The 26,755-nt window shown below is 46.3% G+C and overlaps 1 protein-coding gene and 1 non-coding gene across 5 annotated transcripts; both read right to left on the bottom strand.

The window, feature by feature from the left end:
• Positions 1 to 776: 776 nt before the first annotated feature.
• On the bottom strand, positions 777 to 21,348 carry MORF4L1 (mortality factor 4 like 1). 4 transcript variants are annotated; one of them, XM_054588834.1, is made up of 13 exons: positions 21,176 to 21,348; positions 17,393 to 17,439; positions 15,728 to 15,795; positions 13,066 to 13,182; positions 11,789 to 11,875; positions 10,663 to 10,743; positions 7,129 to 7,154; positions 6,544 to 6,662; positions 5,894 to 5,995; positions 4,484 to 4,572; positions 3,574 to 3,746; positions 3,203 to 3,287; positions 777 to 1,514 (listed from the first exon to the last, which is right to left on the bottom strand). In XM_054588834.1, exons 1-13 carry the CDS (start codon positions 21,213 to 21,215, stop codon positions 1,430 to 1,432), a joined length of 1,119 nt encoding a protein of 372 aa, XP_054444809.1. In that variant the 5' UTR covers positions 21,216 to 21,348; the 3' UTR covers positions 777 to 1,429. The 4 variants fall into 4 exon arrangements, with proteins under 4 accessions (XP_054444809.1, XP_054444817.1, XP_054444821.1 ...); XM_054588842.1 differs by having other exon boundaries at positions 6,544 to 6,632; positions 21,176 to 21,347; XM_054588846.1 differs by lacking the exon at positions 13,066 to 13,182 and having other exon boundaries at positions 21,176 to 21,342.
• Positions 21,349 to 24,625: 3,277 nt separating this feature from the next.
• On the bottom strand, positions 24,626 to 24,698 carry TRNAK-CUU (transfer RNA lysine (anticodon CUU)). The gene has a single exon. It is a non-coding gene; the product is annotated as a tRNA-Lys (tRNA).
• Between the last annotated feature and the right edge of the window lie 2,057 nt (positions 24,699 to 26,755).

Below are 26,755 nucleotides of genomic sequence, written 5' to 3'. Positions count from 1 at the left end.
AAGTGCGAGTATCCATAAATAAAGACCTATGTTTTTAAAAAGTATTAAAATGGTTCAAAAATTTTTAAATAATTAATGGGTAATTAAAAATGAACAATGTATGGTGATGATGGATGTTAAGACTTTTTGATCATTTTGCAATCCATGTAAGTATCAAATCACGTTGTGCACCTGAAACTAACATGACTACAATAAAAGATGGTTTTAGCATTAACCTAGTTCCAATTTTTGGTAAAAGCAACATTAACTATAACCATCAGCTCAGAACCATCTTGACCTATATTAACCCCAGCTATCGTTACTGCATGTTATTCTGCAGGAACATTTAAAATTACTAGTAAATAAAATACTACTGAAAAGTACTGTATAGATTTAATGCTCATAGAAGACACTGCCTTGGTCACCATCGGTGGGCAAACCTGTCGGTGTTCTGTTCTTATTCTACATTTAAACAGGAGGGGTCTTGATAAATAACCAAAACCCCAAATTTCAGGCATTTTCAATGTCAATAAACACTCTAGGTAAACAGTTACAGACAGCAAGCTGTCACACAGGTAGAAACCCCCTTAATCCTCAGTTCATGACACTGTAGGAGAAAGAGAGCCCTGTGAATCTGACTCCGCAGCCAGAACGCAACGGCACCCGGGAGCCACCCGCCGGCGCCGCGGTGGGTCCGAGGCAGGCCCTCAGCCTGAGCTGCTCACTCCATGAAGCCACACCAGACGCAACGCCTGAGGGCCCACACTACACAACGCATCCACACAGGCACAGCGCTCTTTGAAATGTAAAGAAAAAATTTATTGAAGATCTGAAAAACAATTCCTAAAAGATTGGCTTTTCCAGAAAACGGTAGCTACACAAGGCATGGCGTCTATCGTGTTAAAACGTGCATTAGACACAAATACAAAAACCATTAACAAGCCACCACGCTTCCACAATCTGAGCAAAGATGAAACGCCTGAGGAACAATGTGGACGACTTGCAAAGGGTAAGCTCTTTACTTTAAGCACCAATAAAAAATAAAAGGAGCACAAATGGGTGAGTGTGATCAGTTATATACACTGAATCGAACCTTTGGCACTAGGAATCAGAGCATTTGTCATATAGCATTAACACATATTATAAAAGTGCGTAGTGTCAAAGGAATAGAACCACCAGCATTCAAAAGCAGCTTTGTCAACTAGGCAATAGAACACTCTACAGTATGTCTCTCCATTGTCCATCAATACACTGGCAGCAACTTTAAAATGATAAAAAAAAGAAAGAAAAAAGGAGCTGTAACCCCTTTTATTTTCTCTGTTTAAGATCAAACAGAAAACAAACATCAATTCTGTTATACACTAACATTTTCAAAGTACATCGTTTGTACAAGAGGAGGGACTAAGAACAGGAACGTGTCACAGAGATCCACACAGAGTGAGCGAGCGCCTCACACGGCTTTCCGGTGGTACTCGGGGGGGGCCACTTCGTAGTCGCTCGCACTGAACAAAGTCGCAGAATTCTTTGCCAGGTACCTGAAAATAAAATGTTATTCATTATGAATGAAAAACAAAAATATCTTGACCCAAATCTCTTCTCAGTTATTATGTGCACAAGCTGTATGTACAAAACGCTTTTTCATATATACTGTACTAAAATAATCACAACCTCACAGCAGCATCATAGAATCACTACTTGGGTAATGGGGTTATATACCAGGTAACAACGCGTAAAACAACGAAGTTCACAATTACTCCTCTTATTTCAAAACAGGAGTAAGAGCTGTCTGCAGAATACCAACGTCAGAGCTTAGACTATTATCTGTCAAGAAACAGGTGGTGTTGGTGTTTTCTTTAGATCTTTAAAACTCAATTATATTAAATATATTCAGAAATTGACAAACTTGAACACCATAAAAATCAAAGCAAGCTGAAATGTCAAGTAGTAGGGCCGTTTCATGTCATAAAGAAATTGAGTTAAAGAGGGATATTTATCACAGGCAGAGTGAAGAATAAAAGCTGTTTAGACTGCCGGGCTCATGTTCTGATTTTAAATTTATTACAAAATATATTGTCGTACTTTAAGAATCCTCAATTACAGAAATGTTAGGATTTCTGTAGAAAGGTAGAAATGAAAAACTTCAATCTTTCCTCCCAGTACTATGTCCAAGAAATAACCCACTGTTAAGTATGAGCCAGACTTCGTATTTTTTCCAAAAATTGAAAATACTTCTCTACACATGAATATCTCTACACACACTCTCCATTACAATGTGCTTGGGCATCTTTGTGCATGTAAGTAGGGTACATTCCCAGGAGCCTAACTTTCCAGTCAAAAAGTAAGCGCATCTGAAGTTTTAATATGCAATGACAAAATCCTCCACAAAAATCTGTAGAAAACAGTACAGCCTCTCCCCCACTTCTTCAATCTTTTTATTCTTAGCCAATCTGAAAAAAGGTATTTTGTCATGATGCTGACCCTGTTTTTTGTATTTCCATGCCACTGAATTCCCAATGTTCTCCTTACCACTGCTTTGTTCACCCTTTCCTTACTGCAAGACTTCTTCTTTGCGTACTGAAGGCCCTTTACTGTACATGTAACATCTATTCCCTTCATCTTCATGACAAAGGATTTTAAATATTTGTAGTCAAGCACTAGCCTGGTGGCTTCTTCATCTCTTGCTCCAAAATGTTGTGGGTTCAATCCCCGCCCAGGACACACACAAGACTCAACCAATGAATGCGTAAGTAAGTAGAACAAATCTCTGTCCCCTCAAAATAAATAAAAAATTTTTTAAAATATCTACAGTCAAACTTACCTGTCACTTCCTATATTATTTGATTTTCAGAAAGACCATTCTCACTACAAAAATCATAAAAATACCACCTACATTTTTCCCTTCGTAGTTTTTAAACTCCCGAGTCACCTAGAACGTCGGTGCATGACAGAGCGTGCACTGGCTGTTTCCTCCCAAAGGCCGGCCCGTGGCTCCCTGTTCCCTGAGCGCTCCGCCTCCCCCATCCCCGATAAGCCACTCTATCTTGTGTGATATTCCCACACATCTGCACTTCCTTTGTTCCATTAACATACCTACTCCTCTACCGATACCACTGTTTTATTTACTTCAGTTTTATATTTTAATACCTAGTGCCAATCTATCAGAATACTTTTTGGCATACTGTATTAAGTCATGTTTTTATTTTAAGCACACCCTCCAACTTACTTCAGGAAATCGTGCAGGTAATTCAGCAACAGAGCAAGGCTCTTCTCATCCAGAGGGGTGTAGGCCAGCATCGCCCCGATCCGCACTGCGTGAAGGAGACAGGGCAGAGCCCCCGTTACAGCCAGGGGCGCGGGAGCGCACTCCGTAACGCGAGCAAATGCAACCGCCACCAACTCTTCTCACACCCATGACTTTGGAAACTAGACTTTTTAAACAAACTTCGATATTTATCATTTCGAGATAAAAAGTTCAAATCCAAATGAAATGTTTGAGAAAGTTACGTGACCCCTTGATACCGATGAGGAAAGACAAAAATGTTAAAGGCCCAAAGGAAAAGGGTAAAATTTTGTTGTCTAAATGACATGTATTACCAAACAATCTCAGTAGATGCGGCGCTCCGTACACCTGGGACATGGGTGCGTCAGGGTGGTCCGCGAGGATCTCGGCGTACTGCGGCCTCTCAAACTTGTAGAGTAGCTGAGTGCCCAGCATCACGTTGAAGTACTCCTTTATCCCTGCCACAACTTCATTGACAGCATACTCCCTGACAAATGAGCAAAAATAATTTACTTCCAAAACAGGCCGCTGAAAAGACTGGAGAGATGGGGATTAATTAAACCAACCCGAGCATATGGGACTAAGATAAAGGCTGAACTAATAAGAAGAAAGCTTTACTGAACACGATCTTTAAAAAAAGGTATTTAAACAAGACCCCAAAAAACCAATTCCACAAAGAAACCAATGCTGAGCAAATGAGAGCCTTCAGGCTAAAAGTGGTTTTTACATTTTAAGAGAATTGTTTCTTAAATAGTATATATTATATTGTCACGTAATAGCTTCAATTTTACCTACAATATTTATTATACATATGGCCCTGTTTAAGAAAAAGTTTGTCAGCCAAATAAATCTGTGTTAAACCACTAAAATTCTATTTTGATAGTGTTTGATGGTAGTGTTTGAAAGTAGGTACGTTTCAGATGATGTATTTGGAAATAATATTTGGGGTAAAATGTCTTTAATTGTTACTTTAATAAACAGTACTTCAGCCCTGGCTGGTGTGGCTCAGTGGATTAAGTGCCAGCCTGTGAAATGAAAGGTCGCTGGTCCATTCCCAGTGGGGGCACAGGCCTGGGTTGCAGGCCCGGTCCCCTGGTTGGGGGTGCGCGAGAGGCAACCACACATGGGTGTTTCTCTCCCTCTCCCTCCCTTCCCCCTCTAAAAATAAACGAAAACTTTTAAGATAAAGAGGTAAATGTACTTCAAACATGTGTATGTGCCTACTTGTTATCTGTGTTTCCTCGAGATTTCTTGTAATTTGCATAATCCTCCAGAATGGAATCCACATTCTTCTTGGCAGGAAGATAAAAGAGCTGTAAAAACAAAAATGCACTTGAATACTAGTATTGTCTTTTTTAAAGAAAAATTACTCTGGCAAAGTTGTAATGCTTTAACATAATTTTTCTAAACCTTTAACGATAAAGGATCGATCATTACTATCACAGCAAGGAAAAAGCACTGTTCAGGCCCTGAAACATCTAACGTGGCCCAGGAACTAAAATCTGAAGCTTGCTTAGTTTCCATCAAGTGGCCGCACGCGGCCAGCGACTGCACAGCCCAGGCCCGAAGGTTGCCGACCTGCGGGACGCACACCGCCTGCCCCTGCAGCGCAACGCCCACGCGCGCCTGCGCCTCCGCGCCCTCCGGCCTTTCCTGCACGCAGCATGCATGGGGCCTATCTGAAGCACTAACGGTTTCTTTCCATCCTCATGTCAACTATGAGGCAGACGCCATTACTCCACTAAACGTGGAAACTGAAACACAAAAACCTGTGTAACTTGACCCAACTCAGGCTGGAAATGGTAGAGCTAAGGTTTCAACCCCAGTTTTGCCAAACCTGAACCAAGAATCAAGCCAAGCCCACGTATTGGGTGTGACCAATGCCTCCTAAGCCTCGCGATCCTCAAGCAGCCCCTGCCCACGCCATTTCTTGTAAGACCCCGATTCACTGGCCCGGTGAGCGCCTCATTTTGGCGCTGGATGCCTGTGCCCTCACAGTGTTACACATGTGCCTCACGATGTCCCCACTTCCTAGATGCCGGTGGGGTGTCCAACACGCAGTCTGGGGTCCACACGCAGCCCGGGACGGCTGTGAACGCAGCCCAACACAAAACTGTAAATTTACTTAAAACACTGAGACTTTTTTGTGATTACATGTCGCAATTTATTTAATGTGCGGCCCAGGGATGCCAAAAGGCTGGACGCGCCTGGCTGTACTGAGGAACGTCGCTGGGCTCTGCTCTCCTGGAGGCCCCGAGCGCCCGCTGGCGGCGCTGGGCGCTTCAACCACACTCCACTGTTAGGGATGTGAGCGAGGGTTTCCCTTTTTTTAGTAACAGTGAAACTGGAAATACATGCTTGTCTTTATCAATTTTCAGAATGACTCCTCTTCTAGCAACCTCCAAAAATGAGTTATTTTCCCCCCTTTTTAAATCATTAGAAATTTTATACATGTACTTTTATTCTTCTTCAAGTCATTCCTTCTGATGATCAAACTGTTCAGCCTCTGAATTAAAGCATTCATCAGTCATACCTTCAATATTTTAGTCTATATAGCTTTTTCCTTTGGAAGTTTTTTTTTTGCAAACTAGAGAGAACGCACACAGATTATAATCAGTGTAGCTTTCATGTTACCTGTTTCTGCCGGGTAATTAGATCCCAGTCATCAACAAGCCATGGTTTTAGTTCTTCAGGAATCTTGACTTTCACTTCAACTCTGTTCATGAATGTTTCCTCCTGAATGGAAAAAAAGAAAGTATTTAAAAATGTATTTTCTTGCTGAAATAGCTACGCTAAAAGACGGGGCTTTTCCCGACCTTCAGAGGCACTGGGTATAAATTCTTTCAAGTACACAAACAGGCTGCCAGATCATCATTTCAAAAACCTTAGTCTGAACACCTAGCCTTGTTCACCTTGTACATGAAAGACAAGCCAGAGTGGGGGTAGAGGGAACCTAGCAAGGCCCCCCCGGCAAGGGCGGGAAAACGGAGACAAATGTGTTTGAACAACAAAAAAAACTTGTGTATATGTATATAAAACTTGGGTGTATCTATGTATATACATGTGTTATATATAACTTGTATATGCATATAGGTAACTTGTATGTGTTTATGTATATACGTGTGTGTATGTTTCCCGTATCAAAAAAAGGGGGAACACTTTCATTTCAGTAGCGACCCATGTTAGCAATGCTCCTGAGACTCATGGTTCTATCTGAACATGTTGTAACATGAGCGAGACTGAAAATTCTAACACGCTATTCATAAACTTAAGGGAAAACCCACGTTTTCAACAGTAGGATCTACTCGAGCCCTCTTCTTGCGAGGAGGCTGCGGGGTCTCGCTGGTACTGCCACCATCTCCATTTCCAGGGGCTACAAAAAGTCGAGGGTGAGGGAGAGATTCTTAACTTATTAAACGAGAAATTCTTAAGAAAAATAATCACATGACATGCGCTTCTTTTAGTTTTTCCATTTAAGTGTCACTTCAGTCTGTTACAGAATCACATTCTGACCAAAATTTTACAGGCTTTTATAAACAACTCTACCGTTCAGTACAAAGCGAAACTGAACACCACCGCCTCACCCCTCTGGAAGGGGCCTCCTCAGGGTTAGTCATTAAGAACAAGTAACATGGAAATAAATGCTTCTCCTGTATAGAAGAATACAGGAGAAGGTTTCTCCGTGGTAGAAAGAATACCAGAGTTAGGTTTGCACCACCGTGTTCCTATAATAATGATGCAATTCATATTGGAGAACATCAATAAACATAAACTTAATCTAAAAAGAGCTTCATACTTTTAAAATTTAAGTCAATTCAAAATTCAGTACTGTAAAGGTAAAATAATTCCAACAAAATTAATATGCTTACTTTTCTGTTTGTTCTTTTTTGTTTTCCTGAAGAGGGGAGAAAAGAAGAAAGATAAAGAATTACTGCCAGTAAAACTGCCTCTGTTTCAATTCCCTTTTATCACGGGTATGTCCCTAGAGAAACAATGCCTTCAATGATAAAAATCAGGCAATTTATAGTTTCCTGCTCAGGCACAAGGATTTTTATTGATAGCCATTTAAATTCACATCTCCCTCCACATAACAGAAAAATGAACCAAGAACATGTCGAGAGACTTCCATCCGAGATTATATTACGAAGTTGTAAGGTTACTACAGTGCCCAAAGCCCTACATACAGTTCATAAAAATTTACAGTAGTGCCACCAAAAATAAAGTTCCAATGAAAATATCTTCCCCAATGACTTCAGTACCAGCATCACTTTACTGGATCTCTAGGTTTCCCGACCTGTCTGCTCATCACTCAACTCTCAAAGCTCCAAATTCTGATTCACCCCTTTTTCTCTGAACTACACGCCCTCCTTTCAACACCTCACACCCCCGTCCCGCGCGTGCAGGATAGAGTGGCATTTCCTGTCTGGTTGTCATCTCTAACAGCCACTTATATCCATCTATATGCTGCCAACAGTAAATCACTAATTTTTATTTTATTCACATTTATTGACAGAAATCAAATTTGCAAACCCCATGATCAGGGGTCACACTTACTCTTCCTTTTCTGCATCTGGGAGCGATGCATTTACATGTGTTTCTAACCTAGGTCTGATTATAAACACCGGTCTCTGGCCGCCTGAAAGTGCAGGGGTTTTCTGGTCCTGCTCCCACGGCGCAGCCGGCCTTGCACACGCTGCTGGGGTTCCGACTGTGTCCCTATTTCTAAGCCCTGACTAAATATTATACAGACAAATTATAAGCTCTTACGATCAATTTACTTTAAAGAAGAACTGAAGTCCTAAGCCATGGTAAGAAAAATCGCTTTATTAAATAATTAACAACCAAAAATAGGCCAAGTCCAAACAAAAATTCACATGTATTCATCACTATTTGTTTACGGTAAGCAGCACCCAAGCTTAAGGACCTAGAGGTCAACAAAGTGAAGGTAGGCCTGGGTGTTCCTAGTACTGCTGACCCCCGACCAATGGGGGAGGGAGCGGGGGAGGGACACCAACCCCTCAGCACAATCGAAAGTCCTCATGTTAAGTTCTGGCCCCCCAAAACTCACCTACAGCCGCATGTTGGTAACCTCCAAAGACGTAGTAACTCCAGCTGTCTTCTGGCATTAGAGGGGGACTGGTTCCAGGACACCCCCCAACACCCAAATTCAGAATGCCAAGTCCCTTTCATAAAAGGGCCCGGGACAATGAATGCCGCCGGCCCTCTACCTTCACAGAGCCCCAGGCATGAAATGAAAACACCGCGGCCCTGGCTGGTGCGGCTCAGGACCGAGGGCCCCTGGCTGGGGCGTGAGAGAGGCGGCCCGCTGATGCATCCCTCACATGATGAGTGTGTCTCTGCCCCTCTTCCTCCCTCCCCGCCCCCTCTCTAAAAAATAAATAAAATCTTTTTTAAAAAAATACTGTGGGTATTAATTTTTCCTTAATCTGCATATAGGTGGACCCACACAGTGCAAACCCATGTTATCCAAGGTCTGCGGCATTTTCGAACCAGCAGCATTTAGGCACATTCAGAGAATGCTGAAGACCAATTACCAAACAGTAAAGATGGAATATGGTGACGCTGGACGTTAAAAATCTATCAAAACCTCAAATCAAAATGTTGTTTTTACACCAGGTTTAGTTATTCAATATTTTATTCAAAAGAAAAAAGACCTCCTATTCTAATGGAAAAAGCAGTGCTTTATACGATGCCTTCTAAGTACTCAGATTACGATCTCACCAAAGCGCCCCTTCCCCCCTAGAAGAAAGGCTCCAAGGGGAGTGGCCGCCGGTGACTGTCTTGGGGCAGCAAATGGACAGGGCGGGTCTGCACCGCCGCTGCCGCCCGCCGACGGGGAGCAGCCACTGTCGGAGCCTCCCTGTCCGGGGATGCGGAACCCCCGCTTAAGTTCACACACCTACTCAGCCATTATTTTTGTAATCAGAACTGTACATTCAAACACACATACTTCTTAGGCCTACTACCCAGACTAGATTTCTATACCCGTTGCTAACACAGTGATAAAGAATTAGCAATAAACCAAAATATTATTTTATTGATAAAAACCCGTATTTTCCTAAATATTGAGGAAACTGCTACTTTTTAAGGCTCAAATGTTATTAAATCTTAATAATAAAGCTATGTAACAGTTTTCTAAAGAACCAGCTCATGAAAATATGCTACTGTTTGTAATAAAAGCTATGAGCCACACACCTAATCCTTGCCAAATCAGCTAAGTATCTTCTCACCCAAAAAGGGTAAAACTGCGAACGTTTCCAAGTGCATGGTTACCATCATTACCAGCACATAACTTCTAGGTAGTAAAATCAGACCTGGAACTCTAAAAGCAACAAAATGTAATTTTGAGAAAAAACACACATACTTCTTGGATAAATCGTATTTTAAAGCATGTTACTTTTGATCCATTACCAAGAAGCACATAACCAGTACTCATTGAAACTACCTGGTCGTAAATAAAAATACTCCAGTGGAAAGAATGAAAATCTTTTAACAAAAGTTTTGGTCCTCTCTCTCTTCTCTAGGTTACGGTTCCTACACTGGCCTTCAGGTGCGTTAACCGCAGACACGCACCCACGGAGAATGCACAGGACTTCCACCCCCGCCTCAACCCAACACCCAGGCGGCCTAATCTTAACATGAGCAGGAAATGATCTTCCTTCTCTACGGGGTAAGGGAGTTAACTGGAAACCTTAACATCTCACATACTGTCACCTTGGGTTTCAAGAGACAAATTAAACTAAGATAAATTTTTAGCACTGCTGAGAAATCTGTCCCCCTCCCCAATCTCAAAATGCCCTGATAAGTCAATCTGTGTTTTCAAAAGAAAGTCCATCACACAAAGAAGTGAAAAGGAAAGGGCTACGAATATACTTAATGTCAATGAATGGAACACATCCTGAGTGAGGGCTGAATGTTATGACTATTTTACAACAACTAAAAGGGGGAAGGATTAAAAACTTGCTAAGGAAAATTATTGAATACACACATTTTTCAAATTTATTTTAAACAACCTGACACCGGAGAATGGAATCTCATTAGCATTTTTCAAGTTACAGCAATGTTCCAAGTTTCCGATTTCTTTTCTTACAGATTTATTTATTTTTAGAGAGGGGAAAGGAGAGAGAAAAGAGGGAGGGAAACGTCCAAGTGTGGTTGCCTCTCTCACACGCCCCGCTGGGACTCGGAGCGAAACCCAGCCCTGTGCCCCGACTGGGAATCGAACCAGCGGCCTTTTGATTCACAGGCCAGGGCTCAATCCACTGAGCCACACCAGCCAGGGCCCAGTTTCTGTTTCAGTAAATCATGGTACAAGGTAACGGGTATTGAGGTTGAATCCCACTTATAAAACAGTACACAAAACAAAGACAAGAGTTACTTACACTTCAACATTTTTCTGTTGCAGACCAGACGTCTTCTTCCCCGGGGCGGCCCCTCTCATCTTCCCCTCTGCATACTGCTCCCTGCAAAAATCATTTCAGTAAAGTCATCATACAGTAAATACGTAGAAAAGTAAATTGGGACGTGATTCCATTTTGAAATTTATATTCAAATTGAGGTCCCAGGCATATATTCTTTTTCTTCACACACGTATTATTTTAATCCTCACCCGAGGACATGCTTACTGATTTCAGAGGGAGGGAAGGAGAGCACAATGATCAATTCCCTCCCACAGGCACCCCAACCAGGGACGGAACCTGCAACCCAGGCAAGTGCCCCAACTGGGAATCAAACCCGGGACCCTCTGGGTTTACGGGATGACGCTCCAACCAACTGAGCCCCACCAGCCAGCAACCAAGCCGACACATACTCTGATACAAACTTTTTAACAAGTTGGACAAATACATGACATATTTATAAAAATCAAACAATTTCAGAAGAGTAAAAGGTCTAAGATTTTGCTCTCTGTTATCTCCAAAATTAAAATAAATCTAGTGAAAGGTAACTACAATGGACTGTGTCTCACGTCACTGAAAATTCCGTTTCTGTTTTGGAATTCAGTAACCCCAATGTTTTCTCCTATTTGATCTCTTTTATCATTTCAATGTTCTTGACATACATTTCAGCTTTGAAATCAAAGCAAAAGCCAACAGTTACCCTTCAGACCCCCTCGCCTTTCTGGGTTCCTTCTCCCGACGCGCCTCCAAAGACGGAGAACAACGGGACGCCCCTCCTCCTTGCCCCCCGTCACAACTGCACCTTCCGCAGAGGCCACAAGAGAACGTAACATTCAATCTGCCCACTCCAGAGATTTCCAGGAACATCCCCCTGTTCTCCACCTGCCTCTCAGGACGGGCTCAAGCCATCACACCTATGGACCTGTTTTCCTGGGAAAGCATCTCTGGTTACTTGAGGTCAAAGCTGTCACACACAGCTGACAAGGACCCAGAACCGGTTCCAGAACCAGTTTACAGGCACGCAGCCAACGTGATTTCCATCGTTCATGCTATTTCCAAAAATTAATTTACAGGCATTCCTCCTTACAGTCATACTGCGAAACGCACTTACTGATTGGCTTTTTGAAGTTCTCGCTGTTTCTGCAGATTGGTGTCCACGTATTTGAGAACTCTGCTTTCTGGAACCCATTCATCCCAACTGAAAAAGAGAAAAGTTAAAATGTCAAAAATATTTTCATTTTTATTCAAATTCTGTTCAATTATTTTTTAGAGATCCACAAAGCAAGGCTTTGGATTTTTCTTAAATAATCTGATGAATGGAGACTACAAATCCATTATCTACTAAAGTGAAAAATCTCTGTTCTGTAAAGGAAGTAAACTTCATATTCTCAAAAGCAGCATTTCCAACTCTAAACTGTCAGAGTCCAAAAACAAATCATTCACATTTTTCAAAACTGAAGAGTCCTGGTTGGCGTGGCTCAGCCGGCTGGAGCATCGTCCCACAAAGCGAAAGGTCACTGGTAGGTTGCTGGTTCAGTCCCTGGTCAGGGCAAGTACCAAAGGCAACTCACTGATGGATGTCTCTCTCATGCTGGTGTTTCTCTCCCTCTCTTCCTCCCTCCCTCCCCCTCCCTCTAAATAAAGTTTGGAAAAAAATAGCAAAGAGTCCCTCAACAATTATCGTTCTAGAATAATACCTTAATTTTAATTTCAAAAAAAGGAGGACAGGAGGCCATAAGAAGCTGACTTTTTGAACAACTAAAACTAACTGGCTACTCAGCTGTGCGTAACAGCCAAGCTGTAGAACTCTCTGTGCCTTATTTATCGCCTGTAAAACGGAGAACAGTGCCAACGCCACTGGACTGTTATGAGAATTACGTAGTCCAACCAACATTCAAGGTGTGTCAGAAACATTAGGACGTCTACAATACTCATATGCCATCTGGACGGCAACGGCTACGACTGTAAATTAAAGCCTCACCATGGCTCACCCAGACTACCCATCGCTGACCTTCCCCAACTCACAGACGAATGCACTCCCTGCCTACGCGTCAGCGGAAAGACGGCTCTCTGAACGTGGACAGGCAGAAGCACCTGCTCGTCAGGTGCGTAACTGCTAGGGTACTCTGGCATTGCCAAGGGCGCCTTCTAAACGTGACTTCTGATGTTTCCCCCGACGGGAAACAAAGCCAGGCGCTTCTTAGGGAACGCTGCACCTCCCGCCAAGCGCCTCTCTCCTCCTGCTGACGGAGCTCCTTCAGTGACACAGTGAGATGTCTCCCTGACTTCCCACCTCTGACCTCTTCCGTAAGATAGCCAAAAGGAGAATTAAATAAAAAGTAATCCTCAAAATGATTTCCTAGAGAAAACTTTAAAACATGCATTTACCTAGAGGTCAGGAGGGGGTGGTGTACTGAGGGAGCTCCTTCAGGAACAGGAAAAAGGGCTACAAAATCCTCACGTGTCTTCAAAGTTTTTTCAGAGCGCCTGGGCCTCACAGCACTTCTGATACAGACAGCATAGTACAAAGTAATCTCAGTAACTAGGTGCAGAATTTAGCTTAAGTTTCAAGATTTATTTACAAATGGATTATTTAAATGTCTGTGTCAACAAATTCCATAAGGTTTTTTGAAAATTTAGAAATAGCTTACCTATTGCGCTTTTAAAAACCATATATAATATTTACTGAAGTTCAAGAAAAATTTCCGTTTGGAGACTGGTCTTTTGTTGTCTGATTTCCTAAAAGTAAGGTATCCTTCAAACCATTATCAAAATGAGGATTTTGTTTTTATTCGTCTACTTATATCTAGTCCCATTCTCTCAATTCAAGGGGGCTAGTCAATTTCTACTTCCGGCAAAGCTCCATGTTAGGACCTTGCCAATCCCTCCCCCTGATATACAATGCATCTCAATAGGCACCTTGATCTAAACCCACAGCAATTCTAGTTTCTTCGCATGTCAGGAGCTGAAAACCCTTGCTGCACAACAGGGCAGTGAAATGGCATCTTTTGTTCAGAGAAACATCACTACTAGGGTAGTAACTAAGGGCTGGACATTCAGATATTTTTACATATAGATTAACCATAAAAGGATTACAGAATTTTCTAAAAGTAGCTTGTAACAAATTCCCAAAGCCACAAATCCATGGCACTACTTATACAGCATTAAATAAAAACAGCACACACGCTGGGTATTTGAATAACTCCTCCCTCTTTCAAAGTGGGGTTATTTAAAGGCTTCCTTAAATGCTAAGGATGAACATTTTCAAAGTTACATCTACTTATCTACACATCAAATCAATGATAAAACATACATCTTGCTATATTAATGTTCCTCAATATAGCTACAAAGATATTAGTAAAGATCTCTAATATTTAATGGCATTTTTCCCAAGGAGCAATATATAAAATTAGCTGAAACAAAACCTGTGCTGCCTTTCATTTATCTGTACAACTGTACTATAACAAGGGAAAATGTTATTATTTTGAAGCAGTGAAATAAGAAACTAAAAGAATTTGATATTTTCACAATTGCTTATAAACTACACATGTCACTTAAAACCCAGTCTTTAAGCTATACACATTTACATGTAATTTTATGCAAAATACCTATTACACATGAAAGAGTTAAACCCAAAGCTATGTTCACAGCTCCTAGTATTGAGTCACTAGTATTACCTACCTATGATTATTAGAAATATTTCAATTGTCATTAACTGGGGGAAAAGATTTGTAAGTTGTCAGAACATGCTTTTACACATTTAGATTTCTATCTTTGTACAATTATACTAATGAAAGAAATATTAAGGATCTCGTATTTCTTTTCGGCTGAGAGCATTCGCTTGTGGAAGCTTCCTTCTCACAGGCAGAACTCCCTGAGCGGCCGGTGGACGGGGAACTGCAAGAAGCAAGCCCCGCGCCGGCGCGCGCCCTCGAGACGCTTCCCGACAAGCCGGCCGCCGGCCTCGGCTGCAGCAGGCTCAGCTCAGGCAGCGCAGCGCGGAACCACGTGCTAAGAAGCAACTCCTGAAGAACTACACTTTCTGGCAGTGCTATCTTTGAAGGGTAAAAACACCATTAATAAAAGTAATTTCAAAAATCCTCTCATGGTAAAAACTGGGCTGTTGAATACAAGCACCAAAAAGTGCGTCAGTCATTGGATGTGGTGGTTGTGGGCACCACGATGCTCTCGTCACTGAGAAAAGAGCTCCACGAGCCGGACGGGCTGGACGCGCCCGACCTGGGCATCGTCCACTCCCCGCGACTGGTCCATACACCACTGCTTCGAAAAGGAGTCTAGGTCTTCAGGATGGAACACTACGCTTTCTAATTAAATTCCTGTTATCTGTATTAAGCCATATGGTAAACAATGAATCACAAGAAAACACTTTGTCAACATTTAATCATGTTCCCAAAGTTCAGAGCAGAAGTTGGTCATTACTTCCAAATCAGACAATCTTTATCCTCTTCCCTCTTCTAGCGGGAAATATCCAACGAGTGCCCTGGCCAGTGCGGCTCAGTCGGTTGGAGTGTCGTCCCTTAAACCGAAAAGTGCTGGGTTCGGTTCCCGGTCAGAGCACATGCCTGGGTAGCGGGTTCAGCCCCCGGTCAGGGTGCACCACAGAGGCACCCGAACCCACTGACGCTGCCCTCCCTCTCTGAAGTCAGTGGGCATGGCCTCAGGGAAGGATTTAAAAAAAAAAAAGGCATGTATAAAAAATAAATTTAAAAAAAGACAAATACAACTAGCTTTGAGTGTAACTGCTTGACCTCTGTACATAATTAATGAGCTTGCGCTAAGGCAAAAAGGGAAGAAGACGGGGCTGGCCGGCCGATCATCGGACACCGCGGAGCACCAGGCACACTGCCGCAGCGCCCCTGTCCCCGCGGCGGGCCCGCCACACCCCGATGGCGCGCCGCTGCTGCGAACGCACAGCGTTAAAACTCTACGAGGTTTAGGAAGCGTATGTCTGTGCCAGTCTATGACACAGCTTACTCTGTAAATTACAAAAAACAAACCAAAAGATTGCTTTTAAAGATCTAATACTCACTTTTTATTCCAACCACTGTAATGTATAAAGTATTTCACTTGTTTGTCCTTTATGGCAACCTTTACACACTGAAATAAAAAAGAGAGATTTTTCACTTAGAAATATTAAAGAAGAAAGAGAGGCTACCTACGTGATTTCGAAGTATCTAATCTTTCAAACACTTAAACCTCTCGGTGACCAAAAAGGACCCCCAAAAAGGTGACTTTCTAAGAGAACGTTTTATAAGTTTTATAAGTATTTAAACGTTTATAAGTATTAAGTTATAAAATGCCGAACTGTCACAATTTGTTGGAGTCAGTCCAACAAAGCAAAGAACCATAAGCCTAACAGGTCACCCTAACCCTAAAAGCGACAGGCCAGATAAGCTCCCCGGGAGAAGCTAACGAAGGCTGTGCTTCCTCAAAGTCTAACTAGTCAGACGCTGTGCTTTCAAAAACAAATTCGGCTAAAGAAAAATATTTACAACATATTTGGAAGTTTTGTTAGTTATGAAAGGCAATATACTGTTTTGTTGCAGAGTATCAGTAACTAGCAAAATGAAGATTAAAAACGTTTTCTGTTTTTCAAAGCAGCCAAACAAATTAAAATGGACAGGGGAGGTCATTGGCTATGACATGTGATAACTATCATTTAAGAATTTAAAGTCTTTACCAGGAGAACCACAAAAATTTAAGCTATTCCAATAGCCATTTAAAATTTGTTCACTGGAATGTTTTTATTGCTGGGAGAAAAGCCTGCCATTTTAGTAGTCTGCCAGAAGCAGATACAACGAGAATTACATTCAGGGATATAAATGATCAACAGGGCCCATAATGTACTTATAAACTGTATTATTAGCATTATGTGACTAAAACATGTATGTCCGCATGCGTAAAGTGCCTGACCATCTCCATGAATCCAAACTCAGTCATTTTAGAACTTTATAAATGTACATCTATGTTTTGAAAACAAGTAGTCAAAATGGTTATTATTTATTCACACTATCTGACATTTTACCATTTTAAGACTATTTTCATAGACAACCTATTCACCAAGAACTTCTGGAGAAATCATCTTTTTAAAAAAATCACACTGTTCTGTACACTGATTCATTTTGTTAAAAAACTAAACTTAAAAAGTCACATCCTAATATTTGTCCTAAAAAATTTAACACAAAGAAAATACTAGAAACAAATTTTACTTTGGAATGTATTATCCTATTCACCTTTGCCCAAATATAAAATTAGTTTTTTATAATCTGAGCACACACTGATCAAGGAAAGGGGGCCCTCGGGATTCCAACTCTGCCAAACAAACCAACAAATAAAAGTCAAACCCACTCATTTTCAGGGTTAGCATTTACCTTTAAGGTAATTAGCGTGGTACTTACTCAGCATATTGCAATTGCACGTAAGATGGACCTCGGCCGGTCCCCCCACAGGTCACGGGTTACCCAGTGCTACTGCTCCCGCCAATAATCAGCCTTCTATCCCCCCCGCAAAGCCCCCTTCCAACTACTGGCCAACAGGGGCGAGGTGAACGCCCTTCATTTGACCCACTAAGCGCGCAGTAAACACCCAGTGAGAGAAGGGGAGGACCTCCACAAACCTACGAAAAAAGTAACTTATAAAGTCAGAGCTACCCAGTCGTTTCAGGGAACTTCTTAAAGGAAAAACGGTTCCATACCTTTGCTTCATAAAGAAGAGGCCCATGAAAGCACAGCACTCTCTCTCCTGTAAAAGGAAAGGGACGGGTTAATGGCAATGCCCTTCACACGGCAGGTCCCCACCTGCTCAGGTGGCAGCCCCCCCCCCAGCTCAGGAAGGCGGAAAGGGCTACAGACGACACTTCAGATCAACTCCACCAGCACCCCACAGCAGACACGCCTCAGTGTCTGATGGAAACACCAGAAACAACCCGCTGTGCCGACCCACTTAAACCATCAAACCAGCTAGGACCTACCACAGCCACCTACTGGCCGGGTTGATTTTGTTTTCCAATGCATATCTGCAAAAACAATGTTAAAGACGCATCCCAAGTTTAGAGGCATACGCTCTATCTGTAGTTCTGCTTCCAATTCTTACTAATGAAGTCAAATAAGCTATACATTGAAATTTCAATGTGCCTCAGAAATAGCTGAATTTTTGCAAAAAATTACTGCTGCACTTAAAAGTTTTCAAAACTGACAACTTATAAACCTTCAACCTGAAAAACTGTTACCACACAGCAAATCTGTATATTCATTTTCAACGTATGTACCCAGTCTCTGTCGTGTGCCTGCCTTTCTAGGCTGTCAAATGCATGGAGGGCACCGAAATGTAAACAAATAGTTTTGCACGATCCCCTGGATTTCATATTGTAAAAGTGACCGATGAAGTACTGTGAGGGTCACAGGGAAGGGTACCAGTGGAGGAAAACACAGGTTAAAAAGCAGAGACACATGTTAAGATGACATTTTTATTTAAATATAAACAGCGCACCATCCCAGAGCATAGGAGAAACATGTAACAGCAGAACTACAAAGCACGCAGATGACAGAACGCCTTACGTGTCACGTTATAAAATCTAGACTTTATTCTGTACAGAAGGATCCCCAAATCTGACCAAGAATCTCTAGGAGCAGTTTTTAAAACTACAGATTTCAAGCCTCATCAGAGAACTGCATTAGCAGCTCTTCAAGTTCGCCCAGGAACGTTATGCTGCGACCACATTCCTCTGCGTCCACTGAGGAACCCCTGCCCGAGGCTGCTGGGCTTGGAGACCGAAACCGGGGCGACCAGTCCAAGGCCCCGCCCAACACCCAGGGGTAAGCTCACGAGGCCCGAACCGCACGGTGGCGAAGGACGGCTGTGCAGCAGGACCGGCCCTCAGAACGGCCTCTAGGCTTCCGAGAGCACTAACCGCGAGAGGAAATGGAGGGAGGGGGTTCAGCTCAATCTTGGCACCTGCGGGGGATCCCGCACGTAAAGCGCCGGGAGGCGAGAGACTGGGGCTAGAGCCCCTGAGCCCTGCGGGCCGGGAGGCCGCGGCCGCGGAGACACCGCAGCACCGAGGGCGGCCGCGTCTCCTGCTTCCTGCCCCGGGGAACCCCCAGGGCGCCCTGAAAACGGCAGCAAGACAACTGCAGGCTCGGGGCAAGGCCCGCCGACCCCCGTTCTAGCTCCACGGCCCTAGCGCGCGGTCCGGGAAAGGGTGAGGCCGGCTGAGGGGTGCGACCCGGGACGACGACTGCCCCATTTCCGCGGAGATGGAGAGAAAGACTGGGGACTGGGGAGGAGCAAGCCACCGGTCCCATTTTTTAAAAAGCTCTCTCCACTCTGAAGTCTTCCGAACACGAAGCTACAAAGGTGCGTCTGCCCCGGGCTCTCGGACGCCAGGTGAGCAGGAGTCCAGTCCCGCGCCCCCCGCCCGCCCTGGGAACACCCGCGAAGGCCGGCACCGGCCGCTCTCCTACCCCGACGGGGCCCGGGGCCCGTCCCCCGGCTGCGCCCCAACAGGGTGTCCGCGGGAAGACCCAGCCAGTGCCGCACAGTCACTGTGCTGAAACTGCTTGTACGCACCGCACGTTGTGCTATTATTCAATGAGAAAAACTTTCAAGTTCAAAAGAATTATGGGGAAAAAAATACTGTTTCTGGTATCTCCACCAGTACACGAGCTCAATTCTTCTGCAGTGTTTTATTACAATTCTGTTAAAATATTCACTCTTCCTTACAAGGTACTCTCTGAACAGGTCATATCAACAATTACAATTTGTTATTGACGGTCATGCAGCTCGGCTTTGCCAGAAGAGCGGAAAGCTCTCCCGGGGAGCAGTGTGGGGGCGGCGCTCTCCAAACCTTGGGGGGGGGGGGCGGGGCGCACTGTCGCCTCCCCGGCCTGGGCCGCCGGCCTTCTGGCTCACCTTTCCAGCACTGTCTCCAGAGCGATCCCAAACCTCCGAGGACCTGCAGGAGGGACTAACTTTTCGGGTCACCCCCCCGCCCCCGCCCCGGGACAGTCTGGGAAGGCGTCCGGGCCTTTTCCTAGGATGCGTTTATAAATGCATAAAACAAAGGAAACCAGCTCTACTGAAATAATGAGCGAAGCATTTTAAATAGCATGTTTTATGATAGAACACGAACATCCAGCTGCTGACCCAACAGCTACCGTGGCTCCGAAGTCCTGAGCAGCACGCACCTTCCACGACTGCACGGCTGGACCATGAAAACATACTGCTGTAGCAGTGGGGCTTTTTTCGGGGGCGGGGGGCGGGGCACGTTCCTAATTAAAATACTGCACACCACTGAGACAATAAAAAAAAATTTTTCCCCAAATTCACGAACCCTCTCACTGTAGATCAAGAACCTTGGCTCTAAAACACCTAGTAAAAAAATGACCCCCCTATTAGTCCCTGCTTCTCAAGGTGGAAGAAAGCTATTAAGAGTCGCTTATAATCAAAAATACCCTAAACAAGAAAAGTCCTTGACTCTCCCATAGTTCCAAAATACTCGGGTTTTGGATATACGGTTCTCCAACGATTTCTAACGCACAATACGATTGGAAAATCCCTTCCACCAAACTGTTTTGCAGCCGTCGGGGCACCTACAGCAAGCAGCCCGAGCATCCCCGGCAGCGACGGGGATGTTAAAGCGCTACCGGGCCCACGTCCGTCTCGGCCGACGCCGGGCCCTCCCCTTCAACACCCGGTAACGGACGCGTTCATTGTGACAGTCAGGAGCCGTCTTCCCCCGGGGGCCAGGCTCCACCGTCGGCCGAAAGCCTCGCCCAGCAAAAACCATTTATTAACCGCAGCTCACTGCGCTTCCCACCCTCTCTTCGTAAACGTTACTGCAATTAGTCCATCAACTGCGGCATTTACAGGGTGGCACCGAGGCCACGGGGCTTGTAAACGGAGGGCTCTTAACCCTGCGTTCACTCGGCTTTATTTGTCTTTTTACGAGCAGCCGCGCCGCGAACGCGCCCTCGGCGCCTGGAGCGCAGAGCGGTGCCCGCAGGCAGCACAAAGCCGCCGCCGCCGCCCGCGAGGCCGCGGTGGGCGCGGGGAGCCGCCGGCGGCCATCTTGCGGCGGCCATTTCACGGCGCGGCCCTCCCGCCCGGGCGCCGCGCCCGCCCCGCCCGCCCCGCCGCAGCCCGACGCCCCCACCCCAGGCCGCCGCCCCCGGCTCTCTGCGGCCCCGAGCGCCGGCCGCTGTCCGCCCGCGGCGGGTCCCCGCTGCTCCCCGCCGCCCCAGCGCCGCCATGGCGCCCGGCCCTCCCACCTCGGCCTCGGAACAACAAACGCCAGGCAGGCCCGCCGCGCCCGCACCCCCGCGGCTTGGCCCCGCCGGCCAGCGCCCTCGCCGCACAAAGCGGTCTCCCGGGCCGCGCCCAGACCCGCGCCGCAATGCGCTTCTGCACAAAGCGCCGCCCGCCCGCCCGCCCGCCCGCCTCGCCGCCGTTAGCTGCCTCGCCCAGGGCCCAGACTCACCCTCCTGGAATTTAGGCTTCGGGTCCTGCTTCGGCGCCATTTATAGGGATTCGCCGCCGCCTCCTCCTTCTCCCACCACCCCGACTACCGCCCCCCACTCGCCACCCCACCCAGCTCCGCGTCAGACGCCGTGGGCAGCACCAGCTCTACATCCCGGGCGCGATTTGCCGGCGCCCAAACAACTCACGGCACCGCGACTGCGCAACCGCGCCCGCCAACCGTCCCTCCCCCGCCGCGCACGCGCCCTGCGCCGCGCCCCCCGGGGCACGCCGGGAGCGGTAGTTCGAAGCTGCTCGCAGGCGGGGACGGGTCCCCCTCTCATCCCCTCTCATCCCTTCCCATCCCCCACCCCCTGGGGTTGGTGAAGCCCGGGTTGATTCGAGGCGGGTTGGGGGCGCGCGGGAGGCGATAAAGGGCGGGAAAGGCACAGGGTGCAGTCCCACGGACAACAGGGGCCAGCGTGGTGTGGCGCGCGGCGGCGTGCGAGGACAGGTCTGCGTGGGGCTGCGTTAGGCCCCGCGGCCTAGCGACCGTCTGCCCGCTCAGGGCCAGGCCACGTGGCCTGCCGACCCCCAGGCGCTAGCGCGGACCGGCGGGTCCCAGGAGCGAGCTTGGCCTCTGAGACCAAGGCGCGCGACCTGCCACCGAAGGCGGTTTAGGAGAAGCCCGCCGCCCTGCGCTTGCGGCCTTTGTCGCCCGTTTCTGCGAACTGTTACCGAATATGGACCCAGCGCGAACGGCTGTCCCCGCATCAGTCCCCTGTTGGAAAGTCCCGACTTCGCGGAGCTGCAACGTCGCTGCGCTGTGCGCATCGCCCGGAAGGGCTGAGCGCCTCACACCGAATGCGCGCTCCCCGACGGGAGGGAGAATAAAAGCCCGGGGACGGAAGAAAGGGGCCACTTAGGAACCCCCACGAGCTCCGGGGTGGCCCCGCAATCTCCGGGACCCACAGTAACCACGCAGGAGGGTCTGAGAGTAAAACTTTGTTGCGAAAAGCGAGCCTGGCGTCACGGCCGGGAGTCCTGTCTGGGCAGGCATCTGCCCTGACAAAGGTCAATCTCTCCCTGTTGTCCTTTTTCATCTGTAAGATGCCTTTGGGATGTCTGGATAGTGTCCTTTTTCCAGACCCCTCAGGGCATACTCGCTGCACTAGAGCTGAGACCCCAAATGCCCTCCTTCTTCTTACTCTGTGCATAGTTAACTGTCCGATGCCCACCAATTTAAAAGGAGTATGTGTCTGTTCATTTTTACTTTTTATCCAGTCCTAGAGATGCCCTCTTTGCTTGCTTCCGCCTCCCTAATCTATCAATGGGTGTGTGTAACCCTCTACAGTGTCCTTTGACGCTCATGTAGAAAATAAAGATGCAAAACTGCCATTCTCTGGAGGACTTTTTTCAGTCCGAAACGGAGTTCTTCTGTCTGGCCGGGTAGCTCAGCTGGTTGGAGCATCGTCCTGCTCTGCCAAGGCCGTGGGTTCCATGCCCTTCCAGTGACACCCAGATCCCCGCCTCCCTCTCCACAGGGCGTTCTCCTGTGTTTGTGTGTGTGCACGTGTCTCCAAAGTTCCCCGTTCTACCGAGACACGGGGCCTACTGGATTAAAGCCCGGTCTACTCCGGGATGGCCGCCTCTTAACTAATTACAAGGACAACACCCGTATTTCCAAATGAGGTCACATTCTGAGGCGCTAGAGGTTAGGACGTTTACATATGAATTTTAGGGAGGCCATTCAACCCAGAACACCAACCTTTACCTTGGAATGGATGCCTGGTATCCTCACTGACTTCTCATTACTTTACCACTTGGCTTGTCTCTGCTGGGGTTCGCCTTTTGAAAGCGGCACCTGGAGATTAAGTACGTGCCCTCAATAAAAGGGGCCTTTAGGGACCTTCATTTCTGACACCGGCAATTTCCAGGCGTTGCTTCCAAAGTGTGAAATTGCGTGTTGCATCAACGAAAAAAGCATATGGTAACTGTGAGGGATGTCTGAGAATTGTTGGGAATGATGGAGAATATTTAAAACAGGGAAGGACCTTGCAGATGTTAGCGTAACAGCAAAGTTTTGCCCAAAGAAATGAAGTTATTTTAGGAAAACATAATTGTTTGCTTTCAGATGTGTTTTGAGACTAAAACGGCTGAAAAAGTTTTTCCGTTTGAACCACTGGTTTAGGGAAAACAAAGGATAAAACAATCCGAAGGGTCTGTTCACAAGATCGGCCTGACTGACTAAAATCACTCCACCAAGATTTACAGTGCTTTTGTTGGAACGCAGGGTCCTCCGTCCTAAAGGCTCTTAGGGTTGCAGATTGTAGGTCCCATGGATGTGTGGTCCCACAGGAGGATCTCAGGAGAAAATTCATCAGCTTTCCCCGTGGGGCCTTTCAGGTCGTGGCCTCCAGTGATTGGTCAGCACAAAGGCGGCGGCCATTGGTCAGTGTACGGGTCCTGATGTCAGCCTTGGTGTCGCTTGTCTGGTTTGGCTACTTTTCTGGCCCTGGAGCTGAAACACAGCCGAAGCCTAGATGCATTGAATACTTGATTCGGGTTGGAACCTCATTGTCCTGGGGGCTCAGTGCTTAAGGGATATCGTCCGGCCCCCTGGTTCCTTCCCCTTCTCAAGGGGTCTAACCTGCAAGACTAGCAACGTGCCTGGGGCGGAAACGCCAGGGTTGGGGGAGGGCCTTGTTTCCCCAGCTTTGCCTGTTGCTAGGCCTCCGGGCACTTCCCTGGCCTTTCCTGGCCTATCCTTGCTCGGCTCACGTCTGTCTAACTGCCTCCCACAGTTTAAACAGCCCACAGCCAGCCCTTCCCGCAGGCAGAAAGTACACGAATTTAAAGGAATTTACAGATAAGCTTGGCTCCGTTGGTCGAGCGTCTTCCGGCAAAGCAAAAGGTCGGCAGTTCGATTCAGGTCAGGGCACACGCCTGGCTTGCGGTCCTGGCCCCCGGTTGGGGGCGAGCGAGAGGCAAACGATCCGTGTTCCTCTCCCTTTCTTCTGCCCTCCCTCCGCTGTCTCTAAAAACAAATAAAAACCTTTAAAAATACGTGTTTGCACAGTAAACCCCGTGACCTGGGAGGCAGGGCTGCTCTCCAAAATAATCTCCAAAATAATGCAAAATATCGCATTGCATTAAGTTAAGAACAGACATTTCAAAAGTTTTGACAAAGATCAGCTGAGCAATATTTATGAACGCCACAATTTCATACGTTTTCCTGCCTTCTGATTCCCTTTGGCTTTAACACTGCCCCTCAACAGGTCACTCCGTAACAAATATTTTTCCACACCAGATGATCTCACTGTTTAGTGACAACACAAAGTTACTCTCTAGTTTCATGTTTCCTATTTTAACCGGTTTAGGGCTAATAGTTTTTAATGTCCTGAATTGTTTGAAAATATGAAACTCGGAGTGAAACGGGAGGAGAATGAAAAAAAAAAAAAAGCAACCGAACCGCCCAACGTGGGGCTCGAACCCACGACCCTGGGATTAAGAGTCCCATGCTCTACCGACTGAGCTAGCCGGGCAGCTGAAAACCGCCCTCTCCTTTAGGTCCCTTCAAAGGAAACAGACTATTTTCACTTCCTGCGTCATCGACGTTCTGTGTTAAACTGCTTTTCCCCTAGTTTTTAGAGGGTAGTTTTTCACGTCTTTCAAATGTATGTCTCCTGACCGGTTCCGTTCGCACGGACTTACCCACGCGCGGCCCTCTAGCGGTCAGCGGTGGGTGCAGGTGGCCCAGGACCCCGGCGGAGGCAGGAGGGGCCGGGCGCGGAGAGATCCCGGGGCGGGACGCGCACCCGCCGCGGGGACCGAGGGAGCCCGGGTCGCGCCGTGCTCGATACACAAGCAGAGAAGTCCGTCGTCGCTCCCCAAGGGCCTGAGACCAGAGAGTGGGTGCAGAGCTAGCAGACCTCTGCCCCGTGGGGCTTTGAGGCCCCCGGGGCTTTTCTAGGGCCCGCGGGTGGTTCCTCTTAGCCCTACGCCCTATTGTTCACACTAGGGATGACTTAAAAGCTCAAGCCGGCTCTGAAACAATTGAAAATACCGGGCCGCGTTTGCTTACACCGAAACTGAAAGGGAAGACGTGTATCCTACAGACCGTGAGCACCTCGGTGTGGGAAGGCGCAGGATTAGAAGGCTCTCCCCAGGAACGTGAAAAATCAGAGATTTACTCTGTATTTCTAATGGGAACTTTAATACCCAGCCATCCAAGAGCCCCAGCTGAGGAGGGAGCACTCTGCCGGGAAAACAAGATTAAAATAAACACACGTAGGATTAGAAAAAAGCAGAACGTTTAGAAGTGAAGATTATCAACTGGTGGAAGCGTCACATTAATAAGCGGCGAGGCACTGGATGGGCACACGGCCTCCGCTCACACACGCGGTTCCCACATCCTAGACAGGCAACCTAAGCGTGTCATGGGGGCGCCTGGCTGCCACCCCCCTCACTGAAAAAGTAATCTGAGTTTTGCTAGCGGTTTCCTAATCTTCAACAAGATGGCGTGTCTTCAGTAGTGTTTTATGAATTACACAAGACCCATGGTAACGATTTATTCCAGCCAAAACATGTGTCACAGGAAGGAGGAAGGCATGCGGGGATGGGTGGGTGACACCACACGGAAGCAAGGACACACAATCAGGAGAAATTCTGTGGGGCGACGGGCCTGGAGCCCCTTACACAAGTATTATCTCTTTATTTTTGTGGGGTTTTTTTTTTTTACAAGTATTATCTTTTTCAGAAATGGCTTTTGCCATCATAACCAGATGTAATAAGCGATCTTGGATTGGATATTGTTCTGAGGTAAACCAGTTATAAAAGAGATTTGGGAGATCTGAATATAGTTTGAATATTTGAGGAGATGAAAATTTACTGTAATGACAAAGAGGTGGTGAGGCCCTGGCTGGGTAGCCCAGTTGGTTAGGGAGTTGTTCCAATACACCAAGGCTGCGGGTTCGATCCCTGGGCAGGGCACATACAAGGCGCAAACAATGAGTGCATAAATAAAGTGGCACAACAAAGCTGATGTTCTCCTCTCTCTAAAATTAAAAACGAACAAACAAACAAACAAACAACTAAGAAAAAGCAGAGACAGGCCCTAGCTGGTGTGGCTTAGTGGCTTGAGTGTCAGCCTGCGAACCAAGAGGTCACTGGTTCAATTCCCAGTCAGGGCGCAGGCTTGGGTTGTGGGCCAGGTCCCCAGTAGGGGGCGCATGAGAGGCAACCACCCATTGATATTTCTCTCCTGTTCCTTCTCTCTAAAAATAAATAAAATCTTTTTTAAAAAAAAGGAAAGAAAAATTACACAGTATGGTTTCATCCACTTAAAAAATATGGAAATGATTGGAAAAAGCAGATTGCAGATAAATCTTTCACTTTAAAAGAAGGCCACATATGAAGGTATTCATGTTGGATCCTTTGAAAATTTTTGCTTGTTTTTATTTTCTAACTTCCTACAATATATATTCTTTAAAAAAAGGTTGTTTTTTTTTAAAAAGAGAGAGGGAAGAGTAAAAAAAAGTAAAACAAGAATAGGACTTCAAAATGGGACCTACACTGACATATCCCTGTACAACGAGGCTTT

Source organism: Pteronotus mesoamericanus, unplaced genomic scaffold, assembly GCF_021234165.1.
Source record: "Pteronotus mesoamericanus isolate MK-2021 breed Mesoamerican mustached bat unplaced genomic scaffold, CSHL_Meso_final contig_1242, whole genome shotgun sequence".
Lineage (NCBI taxonomy): Eukaryota > Metazoa > Chordata > Mammalia > Chiroptera > Mormoopidae > Pteronotus > Pteronotus mesoamericanus.
This window is presented reverse-complemented; position numbering and strand designations above follow the sequence as displayed.